This window comes from Neolamprologus multifasciatus, chromosome 5, assembly GCF_963576455.1.
Source record: "Neolamprologus multifasciatus chromosome 5, fNeoMul1.2, whole genome shotgun sequence".
NCBI classification, from domain to species: Eukaryota; Metazoa; Chordata; class Actinopteri; order Cichliformes; family Cichlidae; genus Neolamprologus; species Neolamprologus multifasciatus.
In genome coordinates, this window is record NC_140443.1 from 8364033 (window position 1) to 8385408 (window position 21376).

A 21376-nucleotide genomic window follows, 5' to 3' on the forward strand; every position below is an offset into this window, starting at 1 on the left:
AGTAATGGATACCTTCTTATAGATGAACAATGGAAAAACAAATCAGCACATTTTATAAGCTAATCTCAGTCCTGCTTGTTTGTTGGTCTATGGCAATATGTTATAATAATATATATATATAATGTAATATGTTAGATGAAAGGAAATTAATGCCTTGACCTTACTTGAAATCAATATATTATTGTTTGGTATTTCATCAGATAACATGTGCCATGAGAAAAGAAACTTTCATCCGCTCTCCATTGCCTCATTGATGTTAGCTTACAAATGGAGTCCTGTTTTCAATGTCAGAGCACGTCCAATATTCAGTCCATTAATTTGTTTCCTCCTGATTGAAATGTACCTGAGCATTCAATCACTGGAGCAACTTGGAAGAGAAATGAAGAGAGATACCATATATCTCACACACATATCATCACACTGCCATTAGCGTAGCTTGCCTTAGGCAAAACATAACATATAAGAAGTACTCATTAATGACTGAACTAGATGGAAAGAAGTCATGGATCTATCAGTACCTGGATGATCAGTGATGGGAAGAGTCCTGGAAATATTTACTCAATTAAAAATGTACTTGTGTACAACAGTACTCCAATAAAACGTAGGTGAAATAATGGTATTATTAGTAAACATGGCTGTATTACACAAAAAAGGAAGCTGAAGAGCAAGGGTCACCTCCAGAATTTTTTTAATAGGTGTGGTCATATGGGGGCCAGTAAAAATATTGGCTGGGGAAATTGTGAGTGACATACAAAGTAACACAATGGGTCTCACTGGGGGCCCAGCAAATTGTTGTGGTAAAGAAAATTCGTTATATGGTGATAATAAGTCCAGTGAGCCACACCGAGCCTAAAGCAAGTAAATGTAGAGATAAAGCTCATAAACTGACATTTTAAAGCAAAAAAGGAAGCTGCAAAATGTTTACGCACAGTGTAATGCACTCACAAAAATACTATATGAAACTGAATACTTTGTGTAACAGCAGTTAGGCTGTTGTTGTATCTGCTGAATTTGCTCTTTAGTCTCAGAACCTCCGTTCCTCTAAAAAAGAAAAAGAAAAAAAATCATAACAGAAATGATAAGGTCATATTTAAATGTGGATTTCCTATTTACTCCTACACAGCTCAACTTCTGTCAAGCCAGAGAACAAGCAAATGCAGCATTAACTGAGCAACAATGGTAATGCATCCTAAATAAGCAAACGTAGCAAGCCAAAGTTTGTTAGATTGCCAGGCTAACACAAACTTGAAACATTAACAATCTGCTATACCTGTAACCTTTGAACTGAAGTCGTTACAGTTAATTAACATACAATACTTTTGCAGAAGAGGTAGTATGTAGAGTTTTTGTAAGAGAGGGCCTCTACATGGTTGTGAAAACACTGCATAATGAAGCTGTGTTGCTTTGGGCGTGAAGATGTATTAGACCATTAGATTTTTGTTTTTTTGTTGGTAACTCTGCAATTGAAAAAATACACATGAAGATAACCAATAATGATAATCTACTTTCTTACAGTAATCATAGGAATTGTATTTCATTATTTTCATCCCTGCAGAAGTAATAAAACAATTCCACACCCTGGCCTACGGTGAGTAGAGAAAAACTGAGTAAAAACATCTGTGATAACTCATAACATTAATTTGACAGCTAATAAACGTGAACAGACTGCATTTTCAATTCAACCCAAGAGAGTCTCTGAGGCAGGATGCAAACAATCAAATTTATTTAAACTTGCATAATTCCCTCACTATATTAAGGCACTTTTTTTTCTCAGCATGCTATGGAATTACTGAGCGGAGGAGTTTGCTGCATAAGAGTTCACTGTAATTGCACTCTAATTAAGCCAATAAACAAATAGAACCCTTAGGGGACACAATAATATAGCTTCATGGCAGATTGTCATTTATAAAGATCACAATTCTTTGGCTTTGATTAGCTTCACGGCCTATCCACCCATTATCAAAGCACCCAGAGGTCAACAGAGGGCTGCAGTGCTTTAGGCCTAATGAATGCAACAACTGCTCTCTGAAGTCCAAGATGTTGCTTAGCTTCCTCTGCTTCGTAGCATCAATCTTCATTATTTATTACAGAGCCTGAGGGGCATTACTGTGAATAACGCTGTTTATCTTACGACTGAGAAAAGACAAAGGGAGAAATGGAAAGGAACATGGAATGGGTGGTAGCAGGTATGAACACAGATTACACTGTGTAACACAAAAAAATAACAAAAAACCCCTCTCCTGACTCTGGTCTGGTTGAACTGAAACTCCTACTTCTTTGTCTGACAACCACTTTAACAGCAGTTTTTTTGTTTTTTTGTCCTAACGGTGCCAATAGTGAGATGGAGACTTCATACAGAAATAAACAACACCACTCAGTTAATCAGACGATTCATGCCCTGTAATGGCAGGACCTCTTTGTGTGGGCTGATTGAATTTAAGCTGAGCCCATTGCGCTGTAGCCTCATTCCCATGCATGCTATTGTCTGCTGCCCCTCCTCCTCCTATATCTTTGAGACAGCCGCTGATTTAGACAGTTTCTCCAGGTAAGCAGGTGTCACATCTATTCCTGAAGGTAGCATAAACACTCCATAGATAGACCAGATGTCCTCGTCTAAATGATAGAAAAGCCTCCTATGGCATTCGTTGCATGTGTCTTGGCACCAGATGACAATTAAATGACGGTGCTTGTAATGCTGAGGCAGAGGCCTGCTGTAAACGGGTGATGAGTGCGTACACAGCTAGATAAGGTAAATCGAGACCCAAAGGAAGTGGAGCATTTAATTGCTCTGAAAGACTCGTCAATGTGGGCTGTGAAGCTTTGTGCAGCCTGACATTTACAGTACCATGATTATGAGGTGTGTTTGCTTTGACATGTTAATTCCTTAAATAAGATCATTGTTTATATAACATCTCAGCAAATCAGTCACGGGCTTTATTTAAAAAAATAAAACAAGAAGAAGAAAATCTGGCACAGCAAAACTAGCTAACTTTCCAAAATGCAATGTTTGTTCAACAGGTGAGAAATTTTATTTGTCCACACTTCCTAAAATGGTTCTGAATCTGCTTAATGATCTAACTTCCTATATTTATTCCTGTTATCATTTTCTTCATTTCTATAAATATATATATTGTTAAAATGATGAGTGGTCATATTATACATGACCAAATTCATAACCAATGAGGGGAGCATGCTGAGTGTTTCTGCTGTTGGTTCTGTGCAGTATGATGCCAATGAGAGCGTGTATCCTTAGGATAGTTATCTCAGGTACACAGCTGCTGTTCAGATCTTCTATTTATGAGGAGAAGTAAATAAGAGCAAAGTTGGCTGTAAGTGAGAGTAAGAAAAAGGCTCAAGCTGCTTGCTTTAGGCCTGGAGAAACTGTGTGCACCAACATTCCATGTAGATAAAGATTATTTTGACCCATCAAACTACTCTAACAGAGTAAAAATATGGAGTTAGAAATGGGCATAACAAGTTTCCTTTAAGGTCTTATTGGCTTTGAGCACATTCATCAGAAATGGTGACATGTAAATGGCAGCTATGTCACTGTTTTCATGGTAACAGAAGAGCACCACTGGGGTCATATCCTGTCCGTTTCTCTTCGCTTCAGCTTTTCAGTTTAACTCAAGCCACCTGTAAAGGCTCTGACCACTCTGCAGTGGTAGAGTGCTGTTACAGATCATCTAGAGTTGAGGTAATGGTGGATATTTGTTTGCCCTGATGAGGCAAATTGCACTAAGTGCACTAAGACCGGGAAGATAGTCAACAATCTTATGATGGCTAGAAGTGCAATCAAGCCCATGACCATCTCTAGTGCAAGTGTACAAGAACAAGATGATTATTCTTTTTTCTTTTCTTTTTGCTGAGTTTTGTGCACAAAAATATTCCCGAGATTTTCAAGTAGTCTTCATTCAGACTGTGTGCTGTGTATAAACTGTGGAGTGGTTTCAAGGAGAGTACATGGCAACAGAATTGAAAAAAACATTCTCAAGGCCCAAACTTTAATTGGGGGGAAAAAAAACTCCAAGTCAGTGTAAAGCAGGAGGTCATTGAACAAAATACTCTCCATCATGGACTATCCATCCTCATCCTCTCTGCAGTACACACTACAAAGACAGAAGAAGGCATTTTCCAACACGCTCATTTAGGCCCTATGTCACAGAAAATCATCAGCTCTGACAATCTTGCTGCTATTGCAGTGATATTACTGTTCTGACTGACTGTTACTGACTATTTTGAAAAACTCATCATGGTTCTGATAGTATTATTATTATTATTATTATTATTGTTATTGTTGTTGTTGTTGTTGTTATTGTTATTATTAATACCCTTCAATTTAGCTAGAAGTCCTGTATACAGCAAATTTGAACAAGAGAATTTCAACTCCATGCATATCTGTATTCAGCAACGGTGCGTTCACACTGAATGCGATAGACGCGACCAAAAAGCGCCAGACGCCCCTAGCTGGTCGCGTGCACATTCGCACATCGACGCACGACCAACGTGAATTGGTTGCACTTCAAAACATGCAATTTTCACGCACGTGAAGCGGAAATGTGGGAGGAAATAGTGCCATATGGCAGCTGTCGATCTAGCCTTTGAAGAGAGAGTCTCCCTTCTCTATTTACTCTGGAGAGCAGAACAGCGGCGTAAAGGACATCCTCGCTGTACCTGGGTCCATCAGGTCCTCCAGAAGCGTGAGCAGTTTGGCGAGTTTCACCACTTGCTCCAGAAGCTGTGTCTGGATGACGGACGCTTTCAGCGGTACCACCGTCTTTCCCTCGCCCAGTTTGAGGAGCTGCTGTCCCGTGTCGGTCCAAGCATCGCCCACCTAAACACCTGTCCGTCTGCCTGCGGTTAGTAAAAGTGTTTAAAACAGTAGTCCTTTATCGATACCTGTGCTAATATATGCTCATTTGAAGTCCCAGTGACTTCCCCACAACGGCCCTTTTAAGAGCCACAAACAAACCTCTAAAGAGCGTTCCTGCCTTTTTTTCTTAAAAAAGTTTCTTAATAAATGAAGCTTGCCTCCAAAATAAACTAAACTCTCTTTATTCTCTTAAATAATTGGGCTTCACTATGTTCCTATATAGTAGTATATTTTTTCATTAGTATAATATGAAATAAATTCTACATGTGTCAAGTTGTGTGCCAATATTTGCTGTGTAGTAGAACTGAGACATTAGTCATTACAAAAATTTATTTGAAATAATATTAAAATTCTCGGTAGAGAAAGCAGCTGGTGTCGTACAGCTCCGGGTGGCTTGCTACGGCGTTGATTAGCCTTTCCTCCATATTGAATGAAGAATGAAGGGCTTTGGCTGGACCTGCCCCTTTGAACTAGGTCAGAGCATCACGTCACCAGGCTCCTGACTGGTAGATGCAATATGTGCGAATGCACGCGTTTCCGCGACGCAAATCTGCTTCTGAATTTTCGCAGGACCCCCAGTCGCGCTTCATCGCGCTCCTCCGTTGACTTTTCATGTAAACCTGATGCTCTGGTCGCGTCTATCGCGTTCAGTGTGAACGCACCCTAAAAATAATTTAGGGTGTCATTTGTCTTCAAGGTATTGGAACTATCTCTTCGGCTACACCCACACTAATCAATCAATCAATCAAGGCTTTATTCGCCACGTACAGGTTGCCCTGCAGTGAAATAGGACCCCCCCCCCCCCCCCCAACCTTACACACACAACACAGACATCACATGGGGATGCAGGTCGGAGATCGGTAGCGTTACAGAAAAAAACACTAAAATATACACTACAATGGGAAAGTACAAGAGGAAAAAAAGAGACCTCTGCTCATGCTGGGCTCCTGGGAGGACAGCATGAGAACAGGAAACAAAAAAACTCCTCTGCACAAAAAAGCACATAAATGTCCACAGCACAACATTATGGAACACGTGACAAGCCACAGGGTCGGGTGGGGGGTGAGGAGTAATCCGAAGCAAACACAGCAGCCATCCTAATGTGTTTTCGTTTGAAAACGCATCATTTTCTCTCCGTTTTGACCTTCCGTCCACACTGAGATGGTGCTTTCCCTCAAGGAAAATGCAGTGTTTTGAAAACACTCTCGAAAACGCATACATTTGAAACGGTGCTTTTGCGTTGCATTGTGGACAGCAAAAACTGAGACTTTTTGAAAACGATGACACATTTTAGTCATGTGATGCAATTCCAGTGACCAGTTAAATTAAGATATCAGAGGGCATTATACAGCGGTTTCTTTGTTTGCTCTCAATTTTGACAGCCCTATTAAAGATTAATATCAGTTTGCACTGAAAAAAAGAGCATGTTGGATTTACTAATTCAATAGTGGACCTATCTTTATCCAGGTTGCAGGGGATAACTCTGAAGTGATAGGTTACAAGGCAGGGTACACCCTGGACAGCTCACCAGTCTATCACAAACAACCATTTACACTCACATTCATGGGTAATTTGGAATCACCAATTAACCGAACTCTAACTGCATGACTTTTAACTGTGGGAGGAAACCAGAATACCCAGATTGTGGATTTGAAACCAGGACCTTCTTGCTGTGAGGCAACAGCACTAACCACCACACCACCAATCCAGGCTTAACAAAAGTAGGAAAGCTGTGATTTCAAGGCTTGATGCAGAATTTTCTGTACGTTTTTGTCCTTGACAGGTTAAACTACAATAAATAGCTATAGCAGACACGTGGTGTGTGTGTAGTTGTCTGTCTCTTAAAACGCCAGTGATTTTCCTACAGTTTGAAATGTCATGTGATCTTGTGAATTTCATGAGTCCAGCAACTAACCACTCTTACTAGGTTATCATGTCATCTCAACAAGAACAAATTAAGTTGTTGAATTTCATACAGATCCTACATGATTTAATTACGTTCAACCTAGAAACATGAAATCATTTTTGTTCAAATTACAAGTTAGACTTTTGTAAATGTAACCACCAGTCGAGACTGAAGAAGTCACTTCAATGAGTGACGAAACGTTTCTCCCACAAAACACTACGTCCAGATAAACAGAATCAACTTTTGGAGCTACAAGATGCTTACATAAATCCAAGAGATGGCCAATCCCTTTTTTTTCCCCACTGTGTACATGCTTCAGATAGCTTTTCTTCAAATTCTTAATTCTCACTGGCTTTTGCAACTTCGTACTCTTTTGGTACTCGCAGCAAGAACTCCACCTCATCGTTAGTCCGTTTAAAAAACTTGGTGCTTTTCCTCGACATTTTGCCGCGACGTTTCAAAGAGCCGGAAAGTAAATAAACAACAGACAGAAATGAGGCAGATCAAATCGTCTTGCGTTTCACGCATGTGCAGTATTGGAACATAAGTGGTTTTGGCCGTTTGAGTGTGGACTGACAACTCTGTGAAAACGACTGAAAACGATAGTGTGGACGCGAGGCGTTTCCAGACGAAAACGCCTTTTCAAATCTATCCAGGCTAGTGTGGATGTAGCCTTCGTTACAAGAAACCAATGTTTCCATGTCCTGTGGACATTCATCTGCTTTGACCTCTGCCTTCTTAAGACTTTGATGTATTTTTCTACAGCAATATCTTAATACTGGCTCTTGCTCTCAAGGGACAAAACTCATTCTGATTCATTAAGTTACATCTGGTCTTTGTTCCCATTATTTCTAAGTGCTTGGTAAAAAAAAAAAAAGAAACCAAAAAAACATTTGCAGTAGCAGTATGCTGTGTGGTCTGACAAAGCTATAAACCATATTGGAGAGTAACTTAAATTAAGTTTTTCAGACTCAACACTCAAAGGCCCTTTTGGGTTATATATTAAATATGATTATTCTCTCTCAAATGAGGAAAGAAAAAAAATGTAGGACATTTCCCTGAAGCTAAACTTCCATTTTGTGTTCCATTTTGTGTTTTACCTTAACATAGCTCGGGGCCAAAGTAAAAGTTTTCTAAATGATAAAAGTAAAACTGTCCTCCAGCCATAGTGTGTACAGTTTTCCACAGGAAATAATAATTAATAAGTGACTCATGTAATTTAGATCAAGAAAAGTGTTTTATATTAAGACTGGGTGAGAAAAGTTTTCAGGGTTTGTAAATTAAATTCATCTGAGGTAAGGAACAAAAAGTAGGACTTCACATACCCTTCAAAGATTTTTTTTCACTTCTATTTTACTATTCAAAGCCAGGCTAGCTAATGGATTACCTCATCCTCTAAAAAAGCTGTTCAATCTCTCTGTGATTGTATAATTCTCTTTCATCTTCAGAGAGAGGAGATGGAATGATTAAACAAAGAACTCACTGATCTCCGTGGCTGGTGTTGACATGCGACTTCAGATGTGCAACACTCACATTAAAAAATAATGTGGGCTTTGCACTTGGACCAATTCTTCTTTACTATGTATGCTACGTGTATGATAATGAAAAATGTATAGTGACGACAGCTGATGGGTTTTCCCCCCTCTGACTATATTGAGGAAATGTAACATTAATCAAGCAATATGTGTGAAACTCAACTGGTCTCTCAGTTTTCAGCAACTAAATACTGTTGTCTGCACTTTTTCTGTTCATGCTAGTTAACATTTGGGGTAGGAGACAGCCTGTAGCTTAGACTTCATAGTATTAATGCAACATGCAGCATATGAAAATAAGTCATTGTACTGCCAATCACATAATGCATAAATATAATACAATTGGCTACAGTCATATGCAGATTTTCTGCAATGCCGCAAACTACAGAAATTGGGAGGGGGCGGGGGTGTGCTCTGAACCACAATACACACTTTTCTTCCCACCAAGCTAACTATCACAGCCAGTTTCCAGGCCAGCATTTTGAAGCATTGTTTTGTTTAATCCCAAATGGAAGAAGGTAAGGATTAATTTGTTGCATCTGTCAGACCCATGCTGGCACTGCTGATAGTGTCCGTGCCAGTTTTAGGGCTTTTTTGTTTTTTTGCCTCACCACTGCCCTCTCTTGTAGCCATCGAGCCCCTTTTGTTACACTGCCAAAACACCTCTTTCAACTGCATCAACACATTGCTATTGTGTCATTGTTGTACCCCTTTGGCTTTGTCCCCAGACTTTCTCCTCTGAATGTGAGGTCCAAGCCCAACCTTCATTTCCATGTCCCATTTGGATCCCTCTTGACCTCAGTGCTCCTGCTGAACACAGTCCAGGTCTATGGTTCAAGAGGTCGGGCACATTGATTTGACATGGGAATAAGAGTGGGAGTTTGTGTTTATGTAAACAGCTCATGGTTCCCTAATGCACTGTGGCATACAGCTGTCACATATATGTGAGTCACAGGCTTGTGAGTTGCCTTCAGAGTTATTACAGAAACATTTACATTACTTTATGTGTACACGTTGCAGATTCTGTATTCACAAGCATCCTCTTTTTAAGTTCTTGGTTTTTATAATTACTGGTACTTCACAAAATGTTTAAAAATTACAGAACAGCAGTAAGGAAAACTGAGTATAACCATAATTTAGCCTTTTCATTATAATTAGATACATATTTAACATTCAAATAGCACTTTAATTCAGCAGACTTGGTGGATCTAATTATAAATGCTTAATACTGCAGGAAGGCTTAACCCAATGGTCACCCCACCACCCACAAGAGGTTGAATAACTGGATAGAGCAGTAGAAAAAATCTTTCCTATAATCTTTGCTTCATGTCTTTCTTGATAATTGTGATATTCTACTAAAGCAAGATAAAGACAATTGTTAAAGGAAAATAGGGAAACCACGTAATACTGGTTGAAGTCAGTCTGTAAACCCGCTATCTGTTTGTTATGATAAGACTACTTCTGCTTTACATGGTCACCAGCGTACAATTATTTGTGAGGTTATTTTTGTCTTCTAAGTAAATGTCAAGAAATATAAGAATGCCAAAAGCCATGCTAATAGGTGTTAGAGATTTGTGTAGCTGCATGTCTAAGCATTTATTAAAAGAAACTGACAGACAGAAAATGCAAATTGCACTCCAGTATTAGTTGTAAGCTTACCTTTTCTGTTGATTGTGATGTGCCAAAGAAGATTGGGATGAATGCTAGCCAAATAATGCAGGTGGTGTACATAGTAAAACCAATTGGTTTGGCCTCATTGAAGGTCTCCGGCACCCCTCTGGTTTTAATGGCATACACTGTGCAGGTGACCATGAGCAGCATACTATAGCCAAGCAGGCAGATGAGGGACAGGTCAGAGATGTCACACTTGAGCACACCACGAGCTAGCGATGGGTTAGAGGTTCTCTGGTCCTCATAGTCAATAATAGCTTTGGAGGGATCCACAACAAACCAGATGCACACCCCGACCAGCTGCACCGAGGCCAGGGTGAACGTGATGACTAGCTGTGAGGCTGGAGAAATGAACTTTGGTGCGCTCACAGACATACTACCCTGCTCGAAGATGCGGTAAATACGATTGGTTTTGGTAAGCAGAGCAGCATAACTAATGCTCATCCCCAGACCCAAGAAGATCCGACGAAGGGAGCAGATTACGACATCAGGGGCAGAGATCATCAGGAACGTTGTGGCATAGCAGAGAAAAATGCCAGTTAGCAGGACATAGCTTAGCTCCCGGCCTGATGCTTTCACAATTGGAGTGTCATTGTAGCGAACGAATGTGACCACCACAAACAAAGTGGCCATGATGCCAATGACTGCAACAAACACAGGGATGACTGCCCACGGAGAGCTCCACTCCAGCTTAACAATGGGGATTGGAACGCAGCCTGTGTGATTCTCATTGGGCCTCAAATCAAAGTGACACATCTTACACGTGTAGGTGTCTGCCTGGTATTGATAGCCATCGCAGCGTTCGCAGTGCCAACAGCAAGGGATGCCCTTCACAATCTTCTTGCGCTCACCAGGCCGACAGGCCTGGCTGCAGATTGAGAAAGGGATCTGACGGACCCCACCGGGCCACTGCATTGAACGAACCTATGAGGGAGGCAGAGGAATGTGGAAAGGGATGAATGGACAAATAGAGAGAGAGAGAAGAAACATCTGAGAAAAGATTTTTAGTGTACAAAGCTCACTGAATTGCATAGAGCTGAGATAGGTACAAAAGGGTGCTTTATTGATCCAAAATGGTCATCATAAGCTCTGGAAGCCAAGGAGAATTCGTGTTTTTGGTTCTCTGTATTTATCTGGGTGAGAAGTTGAAAAAAGGCAAACTATTCAAGTATTCCTCATACATTCAGCAAAATTTTTCAGTGGTAAGTCAACTTTTCTGAAGGGCAAGTCTGAGAGGAAAAGAGAAACGCAATGTTTGTGCTGCAGTGAACTAATGGCACAGTTCCTGTATTCTTTTTTTTGGCTTTGGCAATTTTTTGTGTTAAAAATTAATCAATCAAAGTAGAAAGAGATGTCTCATTTCAAACTGTTATTCCCCTTTGTGGATTTTCTGGTTTCCTAAGCACACTTTGGAGGATAAATTAAATTCATCATTTGAAACAAGGTCTGCTCCCTTTAATGTTATCGGTTTTATTTAATTGTGCCAGTTCATTCAAAGCCAGTAAATTTGTCTTTAAATGTGTATTTAATTGAGAACTCAAATAACACTAATTAAATACTGCTGCCTTTCAAAATGAGACCTGGCACATTTTACAGTAGGTGCCTACAAATACCTTACCTTTAGGGGAGCTTTGTCTTCATCACCTCTTTCAACAACATGTGCTGAAAGAGGAGAAGAAGACAAAGCTCCCCTCAGCCGGCCTCATGTGTTCAATTGAACTCATTTGCCTGCCCAAGGCCCCCTCTTCATTTTGTGAAAACATAATTTGTTTGAGTCCTTTATGTAATTTACTGTTATAATACTGTTACTTCATCACACTGCCTGCCCACAGTATTGTTTTTGGAAGTCAGTGATCCCGTCTGCTGCCTGATATTAAATATGTCTGTCCGTAAGCTCCCATGGCCTTCTTTTCATCACAGTGCATTCTGTTAATCATTTAAAGTGCCCCCTGGATATTTACACCTTTGAAGATAGAACTGAGCACTGTGAAATGGTTTAGAGGGGTTAGAGATCTAGCATGCAGCTGCAGAGCTGAAGTAACCTTTCGGAGGATTTTCATTGCAAACACTGACACAAACATAAGTTGTAGGGGACACAGAATAGAAAATGCCAGTGCTCACATTCAGATGGAGTTGATCCGCCCAGTGACCAATAATTTTGTACTCGGCTGTTCGGTTTCTGATCTGGTATTGGTAGATCTCATAGCGTCCAGGGGCATCTCCGTTTTCATTGAAGAGCACTGGGTTGCCAGCTATGCCTGAGTGAGAGAACAAAAATATTCATCGTCATTATCTGTGTTCTGTGTGGGCTTTTTACAATTTTTCAGTTCTTGTGGTCATGGGTGATTTTATAGTGTACAATAATTCATCAATATGTGGAAAGTAAGGGCGTGGAGGAGGTGGAGATCCATCAAAGACCAGCAAAGTTCTAAATGAGCCATCCAGTCTTGGATTACTGACCACATTTCCACTGAGTTCAGTAACTGAAAGCAATGGTGACTTCTGTTTTTTTTTTTAGCTTTTGGCTATTTGACAGTTGCTTCCACTACATTTCTACTTGGCTGTAGGTGAAATGTAAATGTTATTTTTCCATTGTAGTTTGCACTGGCTAAAAGTGGTAGGACAGATATGTCAACATGCCAACTTCTTAAACACAACAAAACAGAATCTGAAAGAACCAAGTAAAGTGAAGACAGCAGTTCTCATCTTGAACATAATCAAATTTTCCAGTTTCCTAAGCTTATCAATCTTGGCAATTAAACCCATATATGGTAGAATAAATAAAAAATACATAAGAATCTGACAATTAATTAGAATTTTCGTGGTTCTCTTTTATCACTTTGTTTTGTTTCTGTGTTTTGTTTTGTTTTTAAGAAAAATCCATTATCAGTGCATCTCACTGCACACAAGAAACCTTAAGAGCCCACCTTTTTCTTACAGCAAACTGGCTGTAAACAGTTGGACTTGAGCAGGAAGTTCAGAGATAGAGTACTGACCGCATTTTGTACTGATTTTTCTGTCAACTAAGGTGGGCTATAATTTATCTTTGCAATAATGACTCTAAATAATATTCCTGTCTTCCTGTTTTATTATAAGTATGTTAATCACAGTATGGTATTCACAGAATAATCTTTCTTGGCCAGAGAATGACGTAAATGCTTCTTTTTATTTCATTTTATTTTAATTTAGGCCACTTGTGGTTTAACATTAAGTCTCCCAAAGACAATTAAAATCTCAGTTAAGACGAAAAAGGTAAACCTGGCCAATTGCTGCTGATGGATTTTCTGCTGATGAGAATTTTTTTTGTCCTTGCTCTTTGTTTCAATTCTGGGGAAGCAGCACCCTAATCCACATCTTGATGAGTCAGCCCTGTTGGATTACGGCATTACTGTTTTACTCAGCCTTGTGACAATGCCGCCCACATCACATAGCAGCTACTGATCATGGGAGGATTACAGTGACTTTATGAACCACAGAGGCAGTTTTTATATAAAAATATTAAGAACATCGCCAGTGTTAGTAAGCTATGACATTTTTGCTCAGAGATTTTAATCATGCAAAGCTTGTTTTATTTTCACTAATGACCAGTGGAATTTAAAAAAGATTAAAGTTATCTTCCTTCCAGTGTCATGGTTGTCTGCCTACGCTGTCATGGTTGAACACATAACCTCAAGCTAAAGCCTTAAAAGCTTGGATATAGACTATGAGATCAAACGCTCCTATGGACACCTTCAGTGAAAGAGGAAAACGGACCATGAATGTCACTGGCGGCTTTAAGAGAATGATACGGCAATGCGTCTGATATAGTTGTATGTAAAGCCTTGTGGGCCTTTTGGTTATGCTTGCTTTGCAAATTAAATCCTTTCATAGACTGACTGGTCTCTTATTGAGTCTCTGAGCAACTGTTAATCTTCTCTTTTATGCACATATACAAAAACAAAGCAGTTTTGCAGTGATTTTATTTATATATGTTTTTGTAATAACATTTAAATGGACTATTCTTTATTTTTCTGTTGGGTCATTATAAATATAAAAACAATGATGTTGGTTTTAGTATGTATGTGGGACACACAAGTAACTCTCTGATAGAGACAGGGTGCATTAAGCCCCAAATTCCTTGTGCTACATTGACTTTGAATAGCATGGAGCAATGTGGTTAGATGCACTAAAAGAGACATCAGCAAGAACAGTGTTTGTACAACTGAATACTTTTGGATCTTGACAACTAAAGCATTTTCACACCATGTAACTTTTAATATTGGAAATCTGGGGAATTCAAGAAACTAATGCAAAGAGTCAAATGTGAGGAATATGAAGTCCAGCGAAAAAACTAAGAGTAAGAAACAGCTGGATGCTAATCAAAGCAGTTGATTAACTGATCGTCAGCAAGTGTGACCAACTCTATAAAAGCTACATAACAGTACAATTAGAAAAAGACTGAGCAAGTATTTCTTAATAAGAAGAAGAAAAAGGTAAAAAAGTCTTTTCTCTATAAAGAACACAGCAGCACAGCTTAAATATGTAAAGCTGAACCTAATCAACCCATAAGACTTGTGAAGCAATGTCCTTTAGATAGGTGGGTCCATAGTAGAGATGGTTGGCCATAATGTACAGCGCGCACTTGCTGAAAACCAAACGCATATCAGAACAAACGCTTCATACTAGCTGTCAAGCACGGTGGTGATAATACAGGGTTGTCTTGAGCCACAGGACCTGTGCACCTTGCAGTCACTAGGTCGACTGAACTCATCTATATGTGAAAATATTCCAGAGTCAAATGCGAGGTCATTTTTCTGACAGCTAAAGCTTATTGAAAAATGGGCCAAACAAAAGCGCAATGACTAGAAACACACAAGCAAATCTACAACAGGATGGGTGAAAAAGAAAAGAATCAAGGTGTTGACCCAGTCAAAAGCTCTGGGTGGGCCCTTGAGAAACATTTGTATAAACAAGCGCCTGCAAACCAAAATCAACTTAAGCAATGTTCTACAGATATTGTAAAGATGTTGTACAGTAATTTTACAGAGATTACTTAAGTTATTGCTGATGAAGTTGGTTCCACAAGTTATTTAATCATGTGGTGTACTTTTCTTTTCAAATGACTATAAATTACCTTGCTATCACATGATATAACACTAGCTTTCTAAATCCTAACTAGACATAGCTTTTCTAGAATAATGCAGTATGGGGGAGGGGGGGGGGGCAAATACTTTGGGACTGGAACAGGATATCAACAAAATTTAACAACATATTGGCCACTTATTTTTCTATAATGAAACAAAATTAAAGCAAAATGGGGAAATACAATCTTAAGTGTGCAGGAAGGTAGTTTATTTTGCGGCACTATGGTCAGTTTTCAGTTGCAGCTAAGAAATTAGATTTATCATGCCGTAAACTGCTTGTCTAAATAGTCAACTCTCAAGTCCAGGAAAGATTTATTTGCACAGAGGACTGTCCCATGGCTCCATTGTGCTGTGAACTAATGTGGTAGTGTAGCCTGGGGTAGCACAAGTGTGTACCTCGGGCTGCTCGTTTGGGGTTAATGAGGTGCTTGTAATTATATGTAATATTTAATGATTTTGACCTCTTTCTCTCTTGCACTGTTGTGACAATCCCGAGTAAACGTATACATAAACTCCTTAATAATTGCCATGATATGATCATTAATCCAGCATGTGCTTGTTCTGCATCGATGCACAACCACCTCAGTGAATGACAACAGCATGACAGCTGGTCATTAACTCTTAATGACCTGTACCCAGACACACAATGTCGAATTTGACATGGATCCGCTTTCACTCTTTAAGCCATTCAGTCACAGGCATGACCTTTACATTGCTCAGTCATAGCATATATACACGTTCACTATCTGCAAGTACTCTCAAACTGGCCCTAAAATGTTCTGAAAGCATGCAAGTGGTTGCTTTTAAAAACCCTATAATATGTGAAAATGTATATATTCAAATCACCACAACACATCTGGGTTTTGGATCTGCTAAGAGAGTGTAGATATTTTATAACACTGCAAATTGTCACATAAAAGCCGTTATTTAAATATTACCCAACACAAACAAATGAAGGACATGCAAAAAGCATCAGAGGAGTGAAAAAACAGTAATGTTAGAGCTAGCATGGTAAATTTAGCATAATGTGGAATCTCACAGCACTATTTTCATCAGTGCAAGAGCAGCTATGTCACACTAAACAGTTCTCTTTAGGACGTTCTCTTTATAAAACAGAAACACAGCTTTCATTTAGTCTGTCTCTACCATAAAATACTGTCAATACAACCTGACGTGCAGCTGTTTTAAAAGCATGTAAAAGCATGAATATACCTTTTGAACTTTCAATGTGCTGCAAGTGTTGCTTTTGTTGTATTGACTCATTTAATCTAGGCTCAGAAAGATGCAAAAAGACCCCAAAACACTCACTAGAATAGTAAATGAATGAAAACAGTGCTTTCATATGGATTGATGAGAAGTGTTTTTGAATCCTACTTCAAAACTTTCCCAATGAAAAGTCATCAGTGTAAAGCAACTTCAGAGATTCTCTTCACGAGCATAGAGGTCTCTCCCTCTGTCTGTGTTTCCGAGCAACATCTGCCAGCTTTCCACTGCCACACCCCGCTGCACTAAAACTGGTTTGTTCAGTTTATCGTCTTCTGCTGACTCAGCAGTTCTCGCCAGAAAAACACAAGTAAACACTGCACTTCCAATGCATAACAAATTATTTAGGGCTGATGAAGACACAAAATTGTGTTATGTGGCCATGTACTAACACTGCCTTACAAACAAGAACACAGAAAAGCCACTCTCGTCTGAAAAGCAGTTCAGCTATAGTACAACTAAGGTGCGTGCACAGGAACACTCTCAAAGGACTTTAAATGTGTTTCCATTGGCTGACAAAGCTCCACCGCACTCTCCATCTTTCCAGAGGAGAAACACAGTCTGACAGTAGCTCCTCATGCCTGGTTAGCTCTGACTACGAGCTCTTTGATGCTGTCCACACTACACTGAGTGGTGGTCAGTCATTCTCTCTGTGTTTCCACATTACCTGCAACACACCATAGCCACGAGGTCACACCTCCTACAGTCACCCTAAATACGATTTTAAAATGAGAGCAGTTCATCAAACGGTTACAAGCACTAGCAAAGAAGGCCTATTTCTGGTAGAATTAAAGTTGTTTCAAATAAAGATAAATAACAACCCCAGCTGGTATTTCAACATTTGCTTAACTGTTATAGCTTCTGTATTAGACACAGACTCTGTGAACAACAGGATGTACTGCTCATCTGAGGGGACAGAAGTTGATAGTAGAGAATGATAAATAGATCTTTTTTTAAGATAATGTCTATTCCTATAAGATATGGGGGGATCTTTTGTCAATAACATGATTGAGTATGATGCCGAATACAGAAAAACCCCAGACATACTGCACATGCACAATGAAGATTTTGCATATCCTTGAGAAGAAAGAGAAGAAAATGAAAAATGAAAAACCTGAGACCGTGCCTTTATTCCACACTCATAACTGCTGTCCCTGGCGAGAAAGACAGTGGAAAGGCCACTGCTTTTCAGTCAGAGGTAGAACAAAAACACCTCCCCCTGATGTGATTGCAGGAGCCATGAAACACTGACAGGAAGCTCCATTCAACTGTGGCCCACTGAAGTCTCAACAACCATTAGATACATGCATTGCTGAGAAGGAGGAAGAAAAGGAAAGCTCTAAAGTGTCAAACACTGGATAAAGATAGATTGAAGGTGTTTGATTCTTTCGCTTTGTGGAGTGCAGCTCCAGCTGCTACTGAATGAACCAATAATCAGCACTTGTGAAGTTGGTGATTTACAAAAGACGAAACACAGTTACATCCCCAGATACATCTGTGTGGGAAAATACAAAAGAATAAAAGCTTTTTCGAGAAAGCGCAGACACCACAGACCAATAGAAATAAATGTTTTTTGACTTTTCTTTTAATATTTTCTAAAAGGTTATCTGTCATCAGCTACTGTGTCCCTTGTTGAGCCCATGACAGTCTGCTCAGATATTGATGCATTTATGTATTTTCCTGGCACAACTATGCAGGTCTGCAGAGGAAGAAATTATAATTATTTTTAGAAGATGTCTGCTGAAACTGCTTACAATAAACAGAAATGTGTAACAATAGATTCTTGCTGGCTCTGCCTCAAGAATGATTCATCACAACAAAGAATGACCTACTTTTACATACATTTCTGTCAATTTGTAGGAAGAAACAGGACAACTGCTCAGATGTATTTACTGCTGAGTAACATGCTAATATCCCAACACAGAGATAAATATTATCTTTGAAGTTTTTGTACACTGGCCAGTAAGTACAGTGTCAGCTGTTGGGCTGTTTTATGTATCTGGACAAGTTCAATATACTACTGTGAGCTGATGCAATTAGATGAAGTGTAGTGTAACCTCAAGGCAACCCCTCTGGTCTGATGGTGTGAATATAGTCTCCCTGATAAGAACAAAATTCAGCTCAAAAGTGCTTACTGCACAGGAGTTTTCTGTCCCTGCTCACAGGCTAAAAACCCTGAAACCACTTTTTACAGAGAGCATCTCTCAATCATTACTTTACAAACAGCCCAATTAAATAAATGTTTGAAATGATTGTGGATGCACTTATAATGCACACACATTACTAACATGCTATTCCATCATGCAGTTCTTATATATTCAATATGTCAATTTTAATTCAATGTCTTGTTTCCCATGGTCGAAAATGTCATTTCTTGTAGGAGCATCCAAACATCAGCTCTAAAAGGGAGAAACAGAAGTTGCATTAAATTCAAGAGTGGTTGCCTTTGAACCTCCAGGCTTACTGGTCTATATACAGCATATGCAATTGGAAATCTTGCACATCACTGTCTAAACAATGACATAAACATGATTTGTCTAGACAAAAACTATCAGAACCTGTTTGTCTGGGATGAAAAGAAAACTACAGAAGCTGTTTTACATCAGATCACGAGAACCACTGTCAACAACATACTGCATGTTGCGAGTTGTTTTTCTCTCACATTATTGGATCCTGAGCAGCTCAGCTGGTGTGGAGCAGTGCTAAGGGCACCTGATTTACTACTAAGCCAGGAGATTGTAATCAGTACTTTACATCAATATATCATAAATAGGGTGAAAAGAGCTGAACTGATGCTAAAAATTGTGTTGAGGAATTATGTAATAAGATTTTAAAAAGGTTGCTCTTGTGCAAAACTCTTGAATCACCCCTCATTTCTTACTGTATTTCCCAGAGGAGAAGACCTCGTACTCCAGATATCAAGATATACTGTATTTAAGACAAAAACAGAGTGTCTACAATTCTAATGATCCTGAATTAGGCAAGCTGCCTTGAAGTTGTCCTCAGGAATTGCCTGCCGTTTGTTCTCTTTCAACATGAACCCACACTGCTTCAACAATTCTGAGATCCGGGCTCTGGGGAGACTAATCCACGAGTGATAACGTCCATTGAATGTGTTATCTATCAAAGTATTGGCAGCGTGTTTGGAATCATTATTATGCTGAAAAAGGTTTCAAGCATAAACATTGTGTAGATGGTGATATTCATGAAAACTTTGCTTGTAATTTTATTTATATTTGCATGTTCGACATAGACAGATAAATAATAATAATAATAATGGATTGCATTTATATAGCGCTTTTCGGGACCCCTCAAAGCGCTTTACAATACCACTATTCATTCACTCTCACATTCACACACTGGTGGAGGCATATACAGTTGTAGCAACAGCTGCCCTGGGGCAGACTGACAGAGGCGAGGCTGCCATATTGCACCATCGGCCCCTCTGGCCATTACCACTAGGCGGTAGGTGAAGTGTCTTGCCCAAGGACACAACGACCGAGACTGTCCGAGCCGGAGCTCGAACTGGCAACCTTCCGATTACAAGACGAACACCCAACTCTTGAGCCACGATCGCCCCCGGTATGGTAAAAATGGTAAATGGCCTGTATTGTATAGCGCTTTACTAGTCCCTAAGGACCCCAAAGCGCTTTACACATCCAGTCATCCACCCATTCACACACACATTCACACACAGGTGATGGCAAGCTACATTGTAGCCACAGCCACCCTGGGGCGCACTGACAGAGGCGAGGCTGCCGAACACTGGCGCCACCGGGCCCTCTGACCAGAAAAGTTATAGAAAATAGAAAAGTAGAAATAAATAGAAAAGTTTATCTAAAAATTAAGTCACTGCCAATGAGATTGCTTGGTGGATCAAAATCTGACCTGCATTTATCATTCCATTAATTTTGACAGGATCCCCAACACCATTTACTGAAATGCAGTACCAAACCATCTTCTATAGATAGCTGCAGACACTCAGTGATGTACCTCTCTCCTAGCCTCCTCGGTACATATTGATAACAATTTAGAATAAAAATATTACATTTGGATGCATCCCTCCATAAGACTTTTAGACACTGATTTCCAGTCCAGTTCTTGTGTGACTTGACATGCCTCAGCCTTTTCTCCCTGTTTTTCCTCCTTAAGAAAGCCTTCTTGATAGCCACTCTAACACTAAGACCATTTCTGATTAGGCTTCGGTGAAAAAAATAGATGGATCAACTCAAGGGCCAGATGCGTTTCTCAGGTCCTGTGTCACAACTTTGTTGGATTTTTTTTCCCCAATTTGTTAAGGACACACGTTTCAGATACAGTGCAACTGTTGTAGATCATTTTTCTTTAGGCTGACCACTTCTTTTATCATCTATTTGTCCAATTTCCCCCCTTTCTTTAAGGACACACTGCAAACCATGCCAAGTTTTCAGCTAGTGACTCCTTTTCAGTGCTTGAATGATTTTAATATGACTAAAAAAAAGCAGACAATGTAAAAAAAAAAAAGCTAAAAAAACCCAAAAAACCTCACACTTTGATAGACCACCTGGAGAACTATTGCTCAAAACCACTTTAACGAATTACAAGAAAATCTATTTCCTTGAAAGTAAAACAATTTTAAAAAAGAAAAGGGGTGTGACTTGAAACTTTTGCACAGTACTATATTTGCGAAGGTAAAAATTCCATTTTACTGAATTCTGTACACAGTCCTGCCTTGGTAATAATGGGATGGCATGATGCTTGTTGCCTAAAAACCACTGACTCCTGCTGCTATTAAAAGGAACTAGCTTTATGTCCATCAGTGGCGTAATTGTGCTCAGTTATGATTTCAATTCATCAACTATGGCATTGTAATAGTGGTAGCAGATTTCAGGAGTTTACACTGCTTTACTCTAACAAGAAATGTTTTGGCCCAGATAACTCAGCACAGAAGTCAGTAGTGATTACTGACATCACTTAAGTAAAAGCTTTTTAGGCCAATAAAAAAAAGTGTCCCCATTTATTGCCACAC

At 39.5% G+C, this 21376-nt stretch overlaps 1 protein-coding gene across 4 annotated transcripts in view; it reads right to left on the minus strand.

The window, feature by feature from the left end:
• The window catches only part of LOC146518007 (metabotropic glutamate receptor 4-like), a 197185-nt gene that overhangs the window by 15875 nt on the left and 159934 nt on the right, over positions 1 to 21376 (minus strand). For all 4 annotated transcript variants that reach the window (XR_014873973.1, XM_085158659.1, XM_085158661.1 and 1 more), the window contains exons 8-9: positions 12104 to 12240; positions 9971 to 10906 (exon numbers count right to left, since the gene is read on the minus strand). Coding sequence is in view for 3 of the 4 variants with exons in the window: in XM_085158659.1 (XP_085014785.1) it covers positions 9971 to 10906; positions 12104 to 12240 (1073 nt within the window). In the remaining variant the exon portion in view is untranslated. The remainder of the gene's footprint in view (positions 1 to 9970; positions 10907 to 12103; positions 12241 to 21376) is intronic.